Source organism: Rhinolophus sinicus, linkage group LG01, assembly GCF_036562045.2.
Source record: "Rhinolophus sinicus isolate RSC01 linkage group LG01, ASM3656204v1, whole genome shotgun sequence".
NCBI classification, from domain to species: domain Eukaryota; kingdom Metazoa; phylum Chordata; class Mammalia; order Chiroptera; family Rhinolophidae; genus Rhinolophus; species Rhinolophus sinicus.
In genome coordinates, this window is record NC_133751.1 from 24,984,231 (window position 1) to 24,999,164 (window position 14,934).

General features: G+C 39.2%; 1 protein-coding gene across 1 annotated transcript in view; it reads right to left on the reverse strand.

Annotated features, from left to right (window-relative positions):
- Window positions 1-7,906, reverse strand: part of DHX36 (DEAH-box helicase 36) — a 41,551-nt gene extending 33,645 nt beyond the window's left edge. Inside the window, exons 1-3 of the mRNA XM_019731989.2 lie at window positions 7,569-7,906; window positions 2,441-2,565; window positions 1,363-1,594 (exon numbers count right to left, since the gene is read on the reverse strand). Of these exons, the coding sequence (XP_019587548.2) occupies window positions 1,363-1,594; window positions 2,441-2,565; window positions 7,569-7,811 (600 nt within the window). The 5' untranslated portion in view covers window positions 7,812-7,906. The remainder of the gene's footprint in view (window positions 1-1,362; window positions 1,595-2,440; window positions 2,566-7,568) is intronic.
- Between the last annotated feature and the right edge of the window lie 7,028 nt (window positions 7,907-14,934).

Below are 14,934 nucleotides of genomic sequence, written 5' to 3' on the forward strand. Positions count from 1 at the left end.
GTAGACAAACCTTCTATTTCCTAATTTCTGGCTATAAACCTGAGGTAAGGTACTGAGATTATAAACTGTCAAAGAATGTCTTATTGCTCTTCAGAAAATATAGCACAATGACAGGCATCTAGCAAGTGGAAAATCAATGTTTACTAAATAAATTATAAACAAGGAAAATATGGCATTTTACCAAGAAGGATTAAAGAGTCAAGCTCTTAAAGACATCCGAATTTTAGACCTGGTTCTGTTATTAGCTATGGAACCAGAGTCACTGAACTAAGATTCTTTTTCCTCATCTCTTTAACAGACACGAGGCTGTCGGGAGGTTTATATCACGTAGTACATGTGAAGCATTTACACGTGGTCAATAGGAAAACCACTCCAGTTGATTTTATGTTTTGCACATTTCTTCTTTTTCTAAACTAGATCTATCACTCATCTTTAATATTTCAGTTCTGCCCTTCATACAAAACAAACAGAGACAGTAGCTAACTCTCCTTGCTCCTCAGATGATAAAATCAGGCCTGCTCTCAACCACAGCATTCTGAATTAGTTCATCTTGAAATCTCCTCTGTCGTTGTATCATATTTTCACTCAACAGGCATCCAAGGGCTATACAATTTGGCCTCTGAACAACCTCAGCTCATCTGTTCTAATCAGAATACCCAATATTAACTGGCAACAGTCAATGCATCCCTTCTTCCCCACAGAAGATGTAATACTCTTCCTTCCTCAAAAATGGCAGTATTTTTCATATTAAAGATATGACCCTCGGAATCCCCTTAGTATTTTCACCTTATTTTATTACATCTATCTCTAGAACATCTGCAAAGCATACAATTTTGCATTGTAACAGAAAGAGAACTTAAAATATCTTGCCTAGCAGGAAAATACTGAAAAAACTCAGAATTTCACTTCTTGTCACACTCCTGCCTTTAGAATGTTGAACATAAGCACATCATGTAACTTTTGAGAGATTTAATTTTATCATCTGTTAAGAGGAAGGAGCTGTCATTAAATGGCCTAGAAGAAACTTTACAATTCTAACAATCTTGTCTCTTATGACATCTCCCTAAACTGGCCCAGAAAAGTTAAATTAAGATTTTTTTTTCATTTGCACTACCATTTTTAAATATTTCTTCTCCTCATAATATAAGCTGCTGTAGATGAGATAGGCTACTGTAGGTTATGTCTAATTCCATTCCTGTTGCTTTTCTCTACTTTATGGGGAAACAAAATTCCCACAGAGGAAGGCCTGTTTGAGAAATCTCACTGATCTATATACCATACATCTACCTCTAACCACAAATACATTTTTATTAAGTTTGAGAAGAGATGACATTTTTTTTCCACATCTTGCTTGCCCATTACCTGCATTTCAATATACCGAAGGTCAGTTTTTTTCTTTTGTAAATCTTCCAATAATCGTTGGTCTAAGCTTCCATCTGGTTCATTTTCTTGCAAGAGATACTCAGAATCCCGGTCAATATATTTGTCCCTGATTCTAAATGTCCTCTTTTCTTGATTTATTGATTTCTTTTCCTGGTCCTCAAATTTCTTCTCTGAGTTTGATTTGTTCTCAGCAGGAGCTTCAGTACCGTGTCTATTTTGACAAAATAAAAAAATGATAAAGGGTTAAATAAAAAACAACTTCAGCCCTGAAACAAAACAATACGCTGCTTAAGTATTTCAAAATCTTAAAGGTTTTATTCTTTTCTCTTAGAGGAATTATAAAAATTCTTAAGAGTCCTATAATGAATTAAAATTTTTCCTCCCTACAAATAGATAATGCCAGATAAGTTCTTCCTTGTGGTAGTTTCTCTCTCTCTCTCTCTCTCTCTCTCTCTCTCTCTCTCTCACACACACACACACACACACACACACACACACACACACAGAGGCATTCCCCCATTGCAATGATTTAGTGTTTTTCTGTTTGTGAGCCTTGTTTTATTTCACAACTTCATTTCTTCCTGCCACCCCTCCTGAGCTATAAATGTGATGCTACATTACATAGTCCCAGAAAAACTTCCACTTTTTTTTTTCTCTACATGATGCAGGATCCTGTGATTTTCCTAAAACAGCAATTTAACTTCTTGCAGATCTCCCCGACAGAAGAATTTTGGAAATACAAAGATGATGGGTGGAAGAATAAATAACAACTAAATAAATCTCATATGCAGATAGACCATTCCTACAATTTAGCTTTCCTGTGGGAATGAATATGCCATCTATTTTTTTTTTTTACCTTTCACCAAATCTGCTCTATTTATATACAAAAAAAAAAAAAAAACAAAAAAAAAACCCCAAAAAAACCTACTTCAGGCTACATTTCACTTATTGAAGAGTCTAAAGATGTTATTTTTATTATCTTTTTTGTTTCCCTAGCCAATGCTATAAAAGAAGTGTTTCACCTTGCCCATATTTTAAAAGAATACTTTTGTTTTACCCATGATCTTCGGGAGCAAACCAGGATATTTGTGCTTCCGAATCTTTATCATTCTTAGCTTGGACAGAATGTAGTAGCTGCACAATTTGTTCTTCTCGGTGTTCATCCATGTGCACTACAGCTCTCTATTTAATGCAAAGAAAAAACATCCTTACCAACATGAGAAAGCCATCTGCAAAATTATTTGATAAAAAAGGCAAAGCAATATATGTTCAACAAACAAATATAAAAGCAAGTTCAAGTTACCCCACACTTGTCCTTTTGCCCAATTTCACATCCTAGACCTAATTAATATTAACATTTTTGTATACATCCTTCTAGACCTTTTTCTACTATATGTGTATAAAATTAGCATGACTGTAATTGGTAAAAAAAAAAAAAAGAAAGAAAAAAAAGCATATTTAAGTCCCTTAAAACTTGGTCTCCTTACCTCCTACCCTCACATATTAAGTACTATGATTGTTCTCTCATCTTGAATTTTCAAAGGTACCCAAATATTAGGTTGGTGTGAAAGTAATTGCGGTTTAAAAGGTTAAAAAATTGCAAAAACCACAATTGCGTTTACACCAACCTAATAAAACCCAAATGTTCTGTGGGGAAAAAAAAAAAGTTAAAAACTGGAAATACTATTCTGGTTGCAATGAGCATTTTAAAATTATTTTAAAATTCTTACACTAAAAAGAGGAATAAATTGGGAAGTAAGAAGGCTGAGCTGATGCAGCTGCCTCATAGAATGAGAATTTAAAAAAAATACACCAGAGAAAATATGAGTTATATTGTTTTACTGGGATAGAATACATGGAAGAGAAGAGTTACACAGTACAACATAAGAACAAAAACTTTTTTAAAACTGCTCTTTCATAATTGCAAATTATAATTAGTTGAATTGTAAGTAAACCCAAAAGTGGGATGACTAAAAATGAAATAGCTCCTGAAAACATCATTTATACTTTTAATAAAAACACAACTTGCATTATTTCATAAATTCATTTTAATGAGGATTTCTGTACAATGAGGGTCCAGAGGCAACGGGCAGTAGAAAATTTGTAGGTCTGCCTCCCTCTTAACCTTCCAATTCCATCACCCTTCACTTTACCTCACTCCCCCTATGGAAAATCTCAAGACACACATTTTATGTTTCATGACTATTTGATTTGACTTGATCTTTTAAAAATTATTTTCCTCCCTTTTGGACATCCTCAAATATTCTTTCTGCTTCTAGTTATAAATTTCTGGCAAAGGAGACTCTCAATGAGGTCCAGCAAATTGTCTATGGCTATCTTATCAGCTTGTAATTATCTGCAATTACCACCCTCTGTATTTCAAACTCCATTCTCTGTGACACACCAATACCATCTTCCAGATCAGCCTCATAATTTCACACAAATTAATCACAAAAAACCAAAAAACAAAAACAAAAACAAAGGATATGTCCTCAATTGCTTGCCACCAAACCTAAACCCACCTGTATCAGAACCCATCCTTGGCTCTTTTCCTTTCCGTTTAAAATCAAAGAGGAGTCCATTTTCCTGCTTAAGGTTCATTTCTCCACCTACACCCTACAGTCCAATTCCTTTCACCTCCTCAGGGCTATGTCTTTCTAGTGAGATTTATCTTCCTTTCTAAATCTCTCTCTAGTAGTCATTAGGTTGCTGATCAATATTCTGGTTTGCTTCTTTCTAGATATATGGTAAAGTGCATTTTCCCATCCCTGAATTAGGCATGGCCATGACTTACTGGCCAGAGAAATGTGAGTGGGGAGTCTCTAAGAATCAGGGGTGATGGTTTAGGGTGTTCCCCTCGCCTTCTGCCACCAAAACCAGTTATGTTCCAGATGGGTGGAGGCCGTGTAAGCTTTTTGCTCATAATGAGAATTCTCAACTGAACTCCAATGGTCAATCTGTTGTTATAAGCAATTAAGAACTGGGGGCTGTTGACTACTGCAGTATAGTTTGGTCTACTCTGACATATTGTTCCTCTATACTGACTGGCTCCTTACCATCAGTACACGAACATTGTCAAACTTCTTCACTTTGAAAAACAAAACAAAGTCCTTTCTTGAAATCTCCCACCTTCATCAGTTATTGCCTGATTTGTCTTCTTCCTCTTCACAGTAAAACTGCTTGACAGCACTCCATTGTTTCCATCTCTCCTTCACTAGCCACACCACTACAATCTGGTTTTTATTTCCACCATTCCACTGAACAGGCTCTCATCAAGGTTACCAATGACACTGTCGCTAAATCCAATAGACTGTTGCTCTTCCCTATGTGACATCTGCAGTGTTTGCCACCCTTGATCACTTTCTCTTTTTTACATTTTTCCCCCTTAAACAAAACTCCTCGGTTCCAAAACAACACCCATCTCCTTACTTTCTTCTTCTCTGGCTGCTGCTTCCTAGATCGTTTCCCGAGCTTCGCTCCCTCAGCTGCCCATTACATCCCTGTGCTGCACTGGGCAGCCTGAGGGATCTGCAGACCAGAGCACTGACACCACGGGGAGTCTGGCAGAAAAGTACAATCTCTGACCCCTGCCCAGTTCTACCTTCTAACAACACACCAACTGATCCCTATGCACATTCAAGTTGGAGAAGCAATGGTATACAGAATTCAGGCCTGCACTGTCCAAGTACTAGCCAGAGGGCCACAAACTGCCAGACGTTCACCTGCAGACTAGACTTCTCAAGGCATCAGATCCAGACGTAGCTTTCTACCTCCCTCAAATCACCTTTTGCATGCCCTACAACGTCAAACTCAGTCCTTAAGCCGAGTCCATCATCTTCCTCCATCAACTCTGTTCCTTATAAAGTCATAAAAGTGTCATTTCCCCTTCCCTCCAAAGAAAATCATTCTGAGTCTAGCTCTTAAGTCACTTTAATCTGTCCACCTCCCTCCTCCTCCACTGCCAATGTCTTCATTCAAGTCCTCATTTCTCACCTTAATACTGGAAGGGCTACTTAACTAGTCTCCCTGTCCCAGGATTGTCTCTTCTCAATCCATTCTCTATACTACCAGAGTGGATTTAAACACAAACCCATTTGTTTTTTTTCCTTAAAATGCTTTAATGGCTTGTTGGAGTTCTTAGGGAAAACTCAATCAATTTCAAAGCCCTCTTATTTCTAGCCCAGGGCTTTTCATATTGCCAGCTGTAAAATCAAAGGATCATGACCAGTATTAATACAAAAGAGCAGAAAGGTACAAATAACAACAAAACCCAGAACAATGTATAGGTAATTAAGTACTATTTTATGAAACTTTTTTTTTCAGTTATAAATACCTGTGCACTGGGTTGCAATTTAAACTATATTCCTTCTTGTGGAAAGCATCAACAAGTTTGAAAGCCACTGCTTTCAAGATAAGCACATAGAGGGAAACCTGTTATGTTGAAGCTAGATTACCAAGATTCCTGGACAACAGGTTAGGATGCCCTGAAATGTATTATTAGATTGAGACAGAAGTGACCTGGCCTCTAATTTCAAATTGTGAACTAGAGAATAAGACGATCTAATTTTTGCTTTTAAATGATCACCAGGAGTGGCTCTACAAAGGATAACTAGTGGAAACTAGAAGACCAGTTAGGAGGCCAGGAACAGAAAACAAAATAGTGGCTTGATCTATGGTAATTGCTGTGGAGATAAGTGGCTGGATTTGGGATATAGTAAGAAGGCAGAACAAACAGATTTGCTGAAACAAAAAAGAAGAATCCAAGATAAATCCCATCTTGGCCTTGGCAAATGGATAAATAAATGGTAGTGACATTTACTAAAATGGAGAAAGTTTGGGGAGGGGTTGGAAAGCAAGTTTCATTCACAATGATCCATCGCACAACTGATTTTAGATGGAAATAATATGAACAATTATTCCTCATTCATTTAACTTTTCATCTGTTTAGGTCTTTTATTTCCCAACTAGACTGTAAGCCCCTTGAATATCATAATTCTTCAGATCCCCACAGCAACATGCATAAAACCTTGTGTGAAATGGGCAAATAAAACTTGATAAAGAGTCTTAGAAAGTTACTGTGTACCTCCTTTTATAGTAATCACTCAATTATCTTCTAATTTCAAGATGACTTAGATGTGCTTTCCGTAATAAAAAAATAAAGTTTGCTTAATGAACAAGTTAATTTTGGTTGCCAGAGAAGCCTGCTGGTTTTTCTTGAAGAGAATAATATCTTAAATTCTGAAGATGAATGGGTAACGCTCAAAAACATTTCAATAAAAACGACATGGATAAAATAAAAATAAAAAATGATTTAAAAACAAAAGCCTAAATGGTGATTTAATTACACTGTACCTAATATAAAGGGTGCTTTTAAAGAAGTCACTAAAAAGCTGTTCTAAGACTTATGTAAAGAAAGCTTCTGTTTAATTGCATATTTATTAGAATAGGCCACTCAGGAAACTTCAATCTTTCCTTTACTACAAATCTTCAAGCTACAAACCAATCACCATCCTGAAAAGAAAAGTCCTAAGCCAAACCATCTCCTGAAAGTTCTTCCACTTTCTTCTAGGATCCTAAGTTTCCTTCTCAAAGAGGAGCTGCTAAGAAGCTGAAACCTCCCCAACTAAACATGAAAACAAAAGGCCTGGGTGTGTGGCTGTTTTAATACTAAAAATGAAAGCTGGACTATTCTTCGTTTGAACGATCTACATTCAAAATAGTGCTCAGCAGCTTTTGTTCCCTGCAAACCTTTATCTAATGCAGGGGGGTCGCTATTTTGGAGTTCCTCAGGCAAAAATCTTAAACAAAAGTGACCATAATTATTCTAAGGGAAAGGGCAGCCAGAGGCACTATGACAGCGACACGCGAATAATGTTAATTTCAGTCGGAACCTGAAATTAACATTTCTTTGGTCCACAGTTCTCACATCCTTTAGGCAAAGTATACATTCAGCCCACATAAAGTTGTTTGCTTCAGGTCAGATGCGCATGGCACGGTAAGCCATACAATATTCGCTACAGAAAGCTTTAGTGTACCGTTGCACTTCATATTGCGCTTCACAAATCACATATACCAGTTAAGAAACCAAGTTAAAAAAAAAAAAAAGCAAAAAAAAAAAAAAAGTTAGGGGCGCGATGAGAAAGGAAAACCTGTCCTGCCTCATGCACGATCGCATCTCAGATTACCTCCTGCCTCTCCGCTTCCTTGTTCTTCTGCCCCTGTTTCTTCGCGTACCACAAGCCGATTTCGCGGCCTTTCAGGTGCCCGGGATGTCGGCCTCGGCCGCCTCGACCACCACCTCCGCCGCCGCCGCCGCCTCCGGAGCCCCGATTCCCTCCATGGCCCCTCCCATGGCTTCCTCCATAGCCCACGCCGGAGCTGCGGGGCCCACCATCGCGGCCCCAGTTCTGATGGTAGTCATCGCTCATTGTCCCAGAGGACCACAGCGCGTGAGGACCCGCAACCACGGCAAATGGCGACGGGCCCGGAAGCGGGTGCACGTCCACTCTCACTTTGCTTCCGGCGCCCAGCGCGAGAAGGAGGGCCCTTGAGCGTCACAAGCATCCATTTCCGGTGACGTCACGGGTAGACAGCCGTGGAAGCCGAGAGGGTGTTGAGGTGCGGTCCTATTGGATGTTCCTTCCGTCGTTTTGCGATGTGCGTCTGGAGGGAGAGCAAGCTCAAGGCGCGTCGGTTTACTTTTCTCACTCTCAACATGTGAGGAAGTGGGTTTTGTTTTGTTATTCCTTGTGGTAAAATTCCTTGTGGAGTTTGCGTCCAAGTAGGCCCAGGATACTAAACATAGGTTGGCACAAAACCCGTGGATGATGCATTCTCTCCTAAAAACCCTCTAAAGAAGTGAAATGAGTTCATCATATCTGTTTTCTTTTCCTAGTGCTATATCTTGGAAAAAGCCTGGCACTTGTTTCAAATACCAATTGTCCCTGCCTCTTTTCAAAGGTTATTATTTACTACCTTTATCCAATAGCATGAGATGAGCATGTCTACCCAAATTCAGTGCAGAGCAATTAGGCAATTTAAATAAAACATCAGCTGAAGATTCTTATTTTCGTATGAAGCCATCTATTGTTGATTGACCAGGCTACTGAGTGTCTAGCACAAGCTGTTCTTGAATAATCAAGTCTCTGGGCCACACAGGCTTGGATATTCACTGGGGGATAACCAGTTTATTTCCACATTTAACTGATTTAAAGGTGTTGGGGATACTCACTGAATAAGATAAGTACGACATCAGCTTTCGTTTGCTTACAGTGTAGAGTAGAAGATAAAGACTAAAGAAATCAGTGTGCAGTGAGTTAAAAAAGGAAAATGCTGTATGCTGTAAAAAGACTGGCATTAAATACATACATATACATATATATGTGTATATATATATGCATGTATGTATGTATGTATGTATGTATATGTTCAGACAGTTAAGTTGGTGAACTCATCCTAGAAAAAGTGCTACATACCTTATTGCTGAATATCACTACGATCACCTTTAAAGTATTCCTTCTTGAAAGCTATGCACCAACGCCAGAACCTAGTCCACCTTTCAAAGCAACTTTGGAACTCTTTGTCTGGAATGGCCATCAGTGTCGTATGTCCTGTTTTTTTGTCCTGATGTCCTGATGTCCCGTATTTGATGTCCTGATGTCATCAAAATATCTTCCTTTCAATATTTCCTTTCTCTTTGGGTAAAGAAAGAAGTCAATGGGGGTCAGATCAGGTGAGTAGGGAGGGTGTTCCAATACAGTTACTTGTTTACTGGCTAAAAACTCCCTCACAGATAGTACCCTGTGAGCTGGTGCATTGTTGTGATGCAAGAGCCATGAATTGTTGGCAAAAAGTTGAGGTCGTCTAACTTTTTCATGCAGCCTTTTCAGCACTTCCAAATAGTCAACTTGGTTAACTGTTTATCTAGTTGGTACAAATTCATAATGAATAATCCCTCTGATATCAAAAAAGATTAGCAACGTCATTGCAACAGGTTCATGAACCTAATTGTTGGAACTCATATACATATTTTGAGAGAAGCATTTGATTTCCTAAAAGCACATATCTGCCTAAAAGCAGAGCCTCCCCAAAGAACTCAATGTCATATATCCCTTCCTTGTGGGAAGAACCAGGGAAGATTGACTTTTACCACTGGAGACTAGAAGTCAGCACCACACCTAAACAGACATTGTCACAAAACTCGATCATATCTCCCATTTATTCTCATCAGAGCCCAATTATCTTTCCTAAATATCTTTTGTTTTCCCATAAATGCCTTTTCCCTCTTTTCCTCCCTCTGTTAAAATGGCACATCAGCCCCAAGTTCTAACTGCCTTCTTGAGTCACATTTTTCTGTGACCTTTCTTAGGTGTGTGACTAAATCTGTCTTTTCTCTTGCTTATGTCTTTTGTCAGTTTAATTTGCAGGCCCCCAAGAGCTAAACCTAGGAGATAGAGGAAAAGTTTTTTCCTCCCCAATAACCATGAGATGTTACAGCAAAAAGAATCTAGTTTTGAAGTCAGATGAGTCCTTTCTAAAGAAAGAGAAGTTAAGTAGTGACTTTTGAGATACGTAGACTTTAACCAGACTGACGGGGAGGGGAGAGATTATTACAGGTGGAGGGGAAAACGTGTGACAAGAGATGATGAAACATTGGAGAGTGGGAAAACTACACTGAAACGTAAAGACTGATGGAAAAGGCCAAAGAGGTAGGAAGTAGCCTGATCATGGAGGGCCTTATATGTCACATAAAGAACAAGAGTTCACTTTAAGTAGTGGAGTGATTACTTTGGCTGCTTTGCATAGAAAAGAATGGAGGAGGCAAGAGTAGGTGTAGGGGAGGCAATGTGGGGTGACAGAGCAAGATGGGATATGGGAAGGACTGGAATTAAGAGATGTTAGGAGATTAAATTATTAAGACTTGGTGATTCATTCAATGTGGAGAATGAGAGGAAAGGGTCAGATAGATGACTTTCAAATTTAAGATTTGAAAGACTATCAAATGAAGAGATACCATATCCTGAGATGAGGAACATAGCATGAGGAGAATTTTTTTTTTGGTTGGGTGGAGGGAGGGTTGAGTTAATGTGTTTAATTAATGCGTGTAGAGTTTGAGAAACCTATGAAACATACAAATTGAGATGTCCAGAAAGCGGTTGGTTATGTGAGTTAAAAAGCAGAGAGAGCAGACTGAGGTTATGCATTTTGGGAGTTCTTGTCAATTATTAAGACCATAGGATTGAATAGTTCCAATTGAAGTATCTATTGGGCACACAAGATACAACAAGTTGTGAATTGTTCAATAGGTAAGATTACATAGGCATGTTGGAGATGGTGAGGGGCATAGTGTGGACTGTTCAGTGAGAAAGTGTTATGGAGTGAATGTGTCCCCTCAACATGTATGTGTTGAAGTACTAATGCCCAGTGTGACTGTATTTGGAGACGTGGCCTCTAAGGAAGTGATTAAATTAAATCATAAAGGTGGGACCCCGATCCATTAGGATTAGTAAGAAAAGTGATCCTTGTAAGAAAAGTGACCAGAGAGCTTGCTGTCTCTTTCCTCAGAAGAAAGTTCCCAGGAGCACAAAGAGGCTGTCTCCAAGGCTGGAAGAGAGCTCTCCCAGGAACCGAAGCAGCTGGCGCCTTGATCTTAGATTTCCCAGCCTCCAAAACTGTGAGAAATAATTGTCTGCTGTCTATGTCACTGAGGTTAAACCTGTGGTATTTTGTTATGGCGGATTGAGCAGACTAATGCAGAAAGTAAGTGGAGGAGAGAACTAGCATTATTTGTTGCTTAGCGTTTGCAACAAATGCTAGGTGATTCACATTAGTGATCAGCAGAATAATGACCCCCAGAGATGGCTAAATCTTAATTCCTAGGACCTGTGAATGTGTTACAGTGCATGGCCAAGGCAAATTAAAGTTCCTAGTCAGCTGACCTTAAAACGGGGCTGTTACCCTGGATTATCTGGATGAGCTTTATGTAATTATAAGCATCCTTCAAAGTGGAAGAGGGAGGCAGAAGAGAATTTCATAGTGATGTGATATGAGAACTCAACCAACTGTTGCTGGTTTTGAAGATGAAGGGGGCTAAAAACTGAGGAATGCAGACAGCCTCTAGAACTGAAAAAGGAGATGGATTCTCCCCTAGGGCCTCCAGAAAGAAATACCTTTGCAACGCCAGTGAGAACCATTGTCAAAACGTCTACGCTACATAAATGGAAGGTAGGAAATCTGTGTTATGTCTCTGAGTTTGTGGTAATTGATTGTGGCAGCAATAGAAAAGTAATGACACTTCGTATTTCGTACCATCCTTATGAAAACTGTGGAGAAGAGGTAGTGTTATTTCTATTTCCTGATAAATTATATTACTTCTCTTCATCTCATGTTTGTTGATCCTAAGCAGAATCTTGGTTATAAATTTAAAATTACTATTTTTTTCTGACGTCTTCAGCATGAAGTAGTGTGACATTGATTGAGGCTATTGCTTTAGGCAGACACTTAGAGTAAATGTCATTGTAGTAAAAATCTGCACAAAAGGGAGATTTTCAAGGAAAGACCAGAAAGATATTGGTCAGAAGAAAAGTGTCATTTGTTACTTGGGGGATTTTTTTTTTGTTCCTTTCTTTGGGGTTTTTGTTGTTGTTGTCGTTGTTGATTTTCCTGCCTTGGTTGGGACCACAAGAATTTTTAGGTTGCCTAATGCCAGAAAGTAAATGGAGTTACTGGTTCATTATAATTGCCATTGTTACTCTTTCTGGTACTCTGCCATGTGCTGTTGTGGGGACCGAGTCCCAGAGAGCATTTTCCAGGCTCTCGGCCTCACGTGAAAAGCTGCTGGCTCAGGTAGTATATGGCCATCAACTGTGATTGAATGGCCGTCAGCTGTGGCTATTTGGCCGTCAGCTGTAACCAGTGAGCCATTGGCCACTGATATAACTGCCGCGGCTGCGTTAGGGAAGTCACGGAGAGTCGGTCGGTTGGCAGCAAAGCGGACAGCAGGTCGCACGTCGTGTGAACCCAGCCGCCAGTGAGACTATAGTGGTATGACTACCCTACCTATCGCTCCGTGGGTGTTCCCTTTTGGCCTAGCCATATCCTGCGTTCTTATGTGGGGAGTGGGAGCAGAGATCCCGCAGGCTGCCCTGCACGACAGCTGTGTTCTAGGTAAGTTAAAATATGTCTCTCTCAAATGTCCTTTCCATTGATCATTTGGTTTCAAACCTACGGTGTTTGGTATCTAACTTCCACAGGCATCTACCTCCCAGTCCAGCCACCTTTGAAATGCAGCAAGTGTGAGCCACACACACCACATCACTGTGGGAAGCTATCACAGTTTTCCGAGCCTCAGGGAATCTCTCATTCTCCATCTTATTTACCCCAACCCTGTGAAATAACTCTTGCATAATATTTCATGGGTCTAATATTCATGAAGGCCTGGGTGGGGATTATTTTCAGTGTTCCTTGGAAAGTGGACCCCTTAAGTGAGTCTTACCTCCTGTTGGGGTGGGACATGCTGATAAAAGTAATCTTAGACATCTATAGAATATAATGATCTGGCTGCTTGAGGATGGGAAAGGGGAGAAAATGTTGCTTTCTCTCATATATCAGGAAAAATACGGAAGAACTTGTTAAGTACCTCAGTAGAATATCTTGTCATATAAAATTTTGGAACTCAAAGTGGGAAATTTTAGTTATACTGAAAATGTATTTATAGGACTCTTCTTGATTGTAACTTACAAAAAAATCACAAATTTACTTAAAATACAACTCAGATGGGCAAAGAAAATATAGGGTGTTTTTTCAGTTTTTGATTTTTGTTGTTTGTTTATTACTGATCTGTAATGACGAGCAGGGAAAAGAAGGAGGAGGGACACATGCTAGAATGGGGCTAATTAATTAATTTACTTAATATCTAATCAACTTATTTAGCAATATGCAATAGCAAAAAACAAAGTCAATTAATAGAATGTGTTAATGTTAGAAAGTAAAGGTGGTTAAGACTAAACTATATACATTGATAACAACGTCATGTCAAAGGAGTACACATACATATACGTTTAAGAGATCCCAATACGTTTACTACTGATCAAAAATCAGTTGGCTAAATACACAAATAGCATCAGTAAGGAGTATCCAAAAGCAGTAATAAGCTCTATAGGATAGTAACTATTACAGTAGATGCCAAAAGGTCACCAAACCGGAGTGGGGGACGGCACTAGAAAAGTCATAAATCAAAACCTTGCCAGGTCTGTAGCTGAGAGAAACTCAGGCGTCTCCCACACCGCTGCTTACAAGTCTCAAGAATACTGCTGCTGAGGACCTGAAGAGACATTTCTCCAAAGAGGACATACAGATGGCAAAAAGACATATGAAAAAATTCTCAACATCACTAATCATCAGAGAAATGCAAATAAAAACCACAATGAGAGATCACCTCACCCCAGTCAGAATGGCTATCATCAACAAGACAAATAATAACAAGTGTTGGAGAGGATGTGGAGAAAAAGGAACCCTCATACACTGTTGGTGGGAATGCAGACTGGTGCAGCCATTATGGAAGGCAGTGTGGAGGTTCCTCAAAAAATTACGAATAGAATTACCATATGACCCAGCAATCCCTCTCCTGGGTATCTACCCAAAAAATCTGAAAACATACATAAAGACACGTGTGCTCCAATGTTCATTGAAGCTTTATTTACGGTGGCCAAGACATGGAAACAACCAAAATGTCCTTCGATAGATGAATGGATAAAGAAGTTGTGGTATGTATACACAATGGAATACTATTCGGTGGTAAGAAAAGATGATATAGGAACATTTGTGACAACATGGATGGATCTTGAGAGTGTAATGCTGAGCGAAATAAGTCAGACAGAAAAAGCAGAGAACCATGTGATTTCACTGATATGTGGTATATAAACCAAAACCAACAAAAGAACAAGACAAACAAATGAGAAACAAAAACTCATAGACACAGACAATAGTTTAGTGGTTACCAGAGGGTAAGGGGGGTGGGGGGTGGGAGATGAGGGTAAGGGGGATCAAATATATGGTGATGGAAGGAGAACTGACTCTGGGTGGTGAACACACAATGGGATTTATAGGTGATGTAATACAGAATTGTACACCTGAAATCTATGTAGTTTTACTAACAATTGTCACCCCAATAAATTTATAAAAAAAAATACTGCTGCTGTTGGCATTGTTGTTGTTGTTAGAAGTCAAGGTATCTTCTGATGCTATAAACTGCAAGCTGCATATAAGTTTTTAAGGTGATAACAATCTGAAGAATGCTGCGGTTGTTGTCGTTGCTGTTGTTGTTAGGACGTTAGAAGTTAGGACGTCTTCTGATGTTGTAAGCTACAAGCTGCATACAAGTTTTCTAAATGCTAACCATGGGGAACAACACTGGAGATGCCGGGAACCAGCCAGTGCTCACCAGGTCCGCGGCTGGAAGTCAGGACATCCCCTGGTGTTGTAAGCTGCATGTTGCTGGAAGTCTTCAAAATGTTAGAATGATGAAAAATCACCAATGATAAATGACCAAAT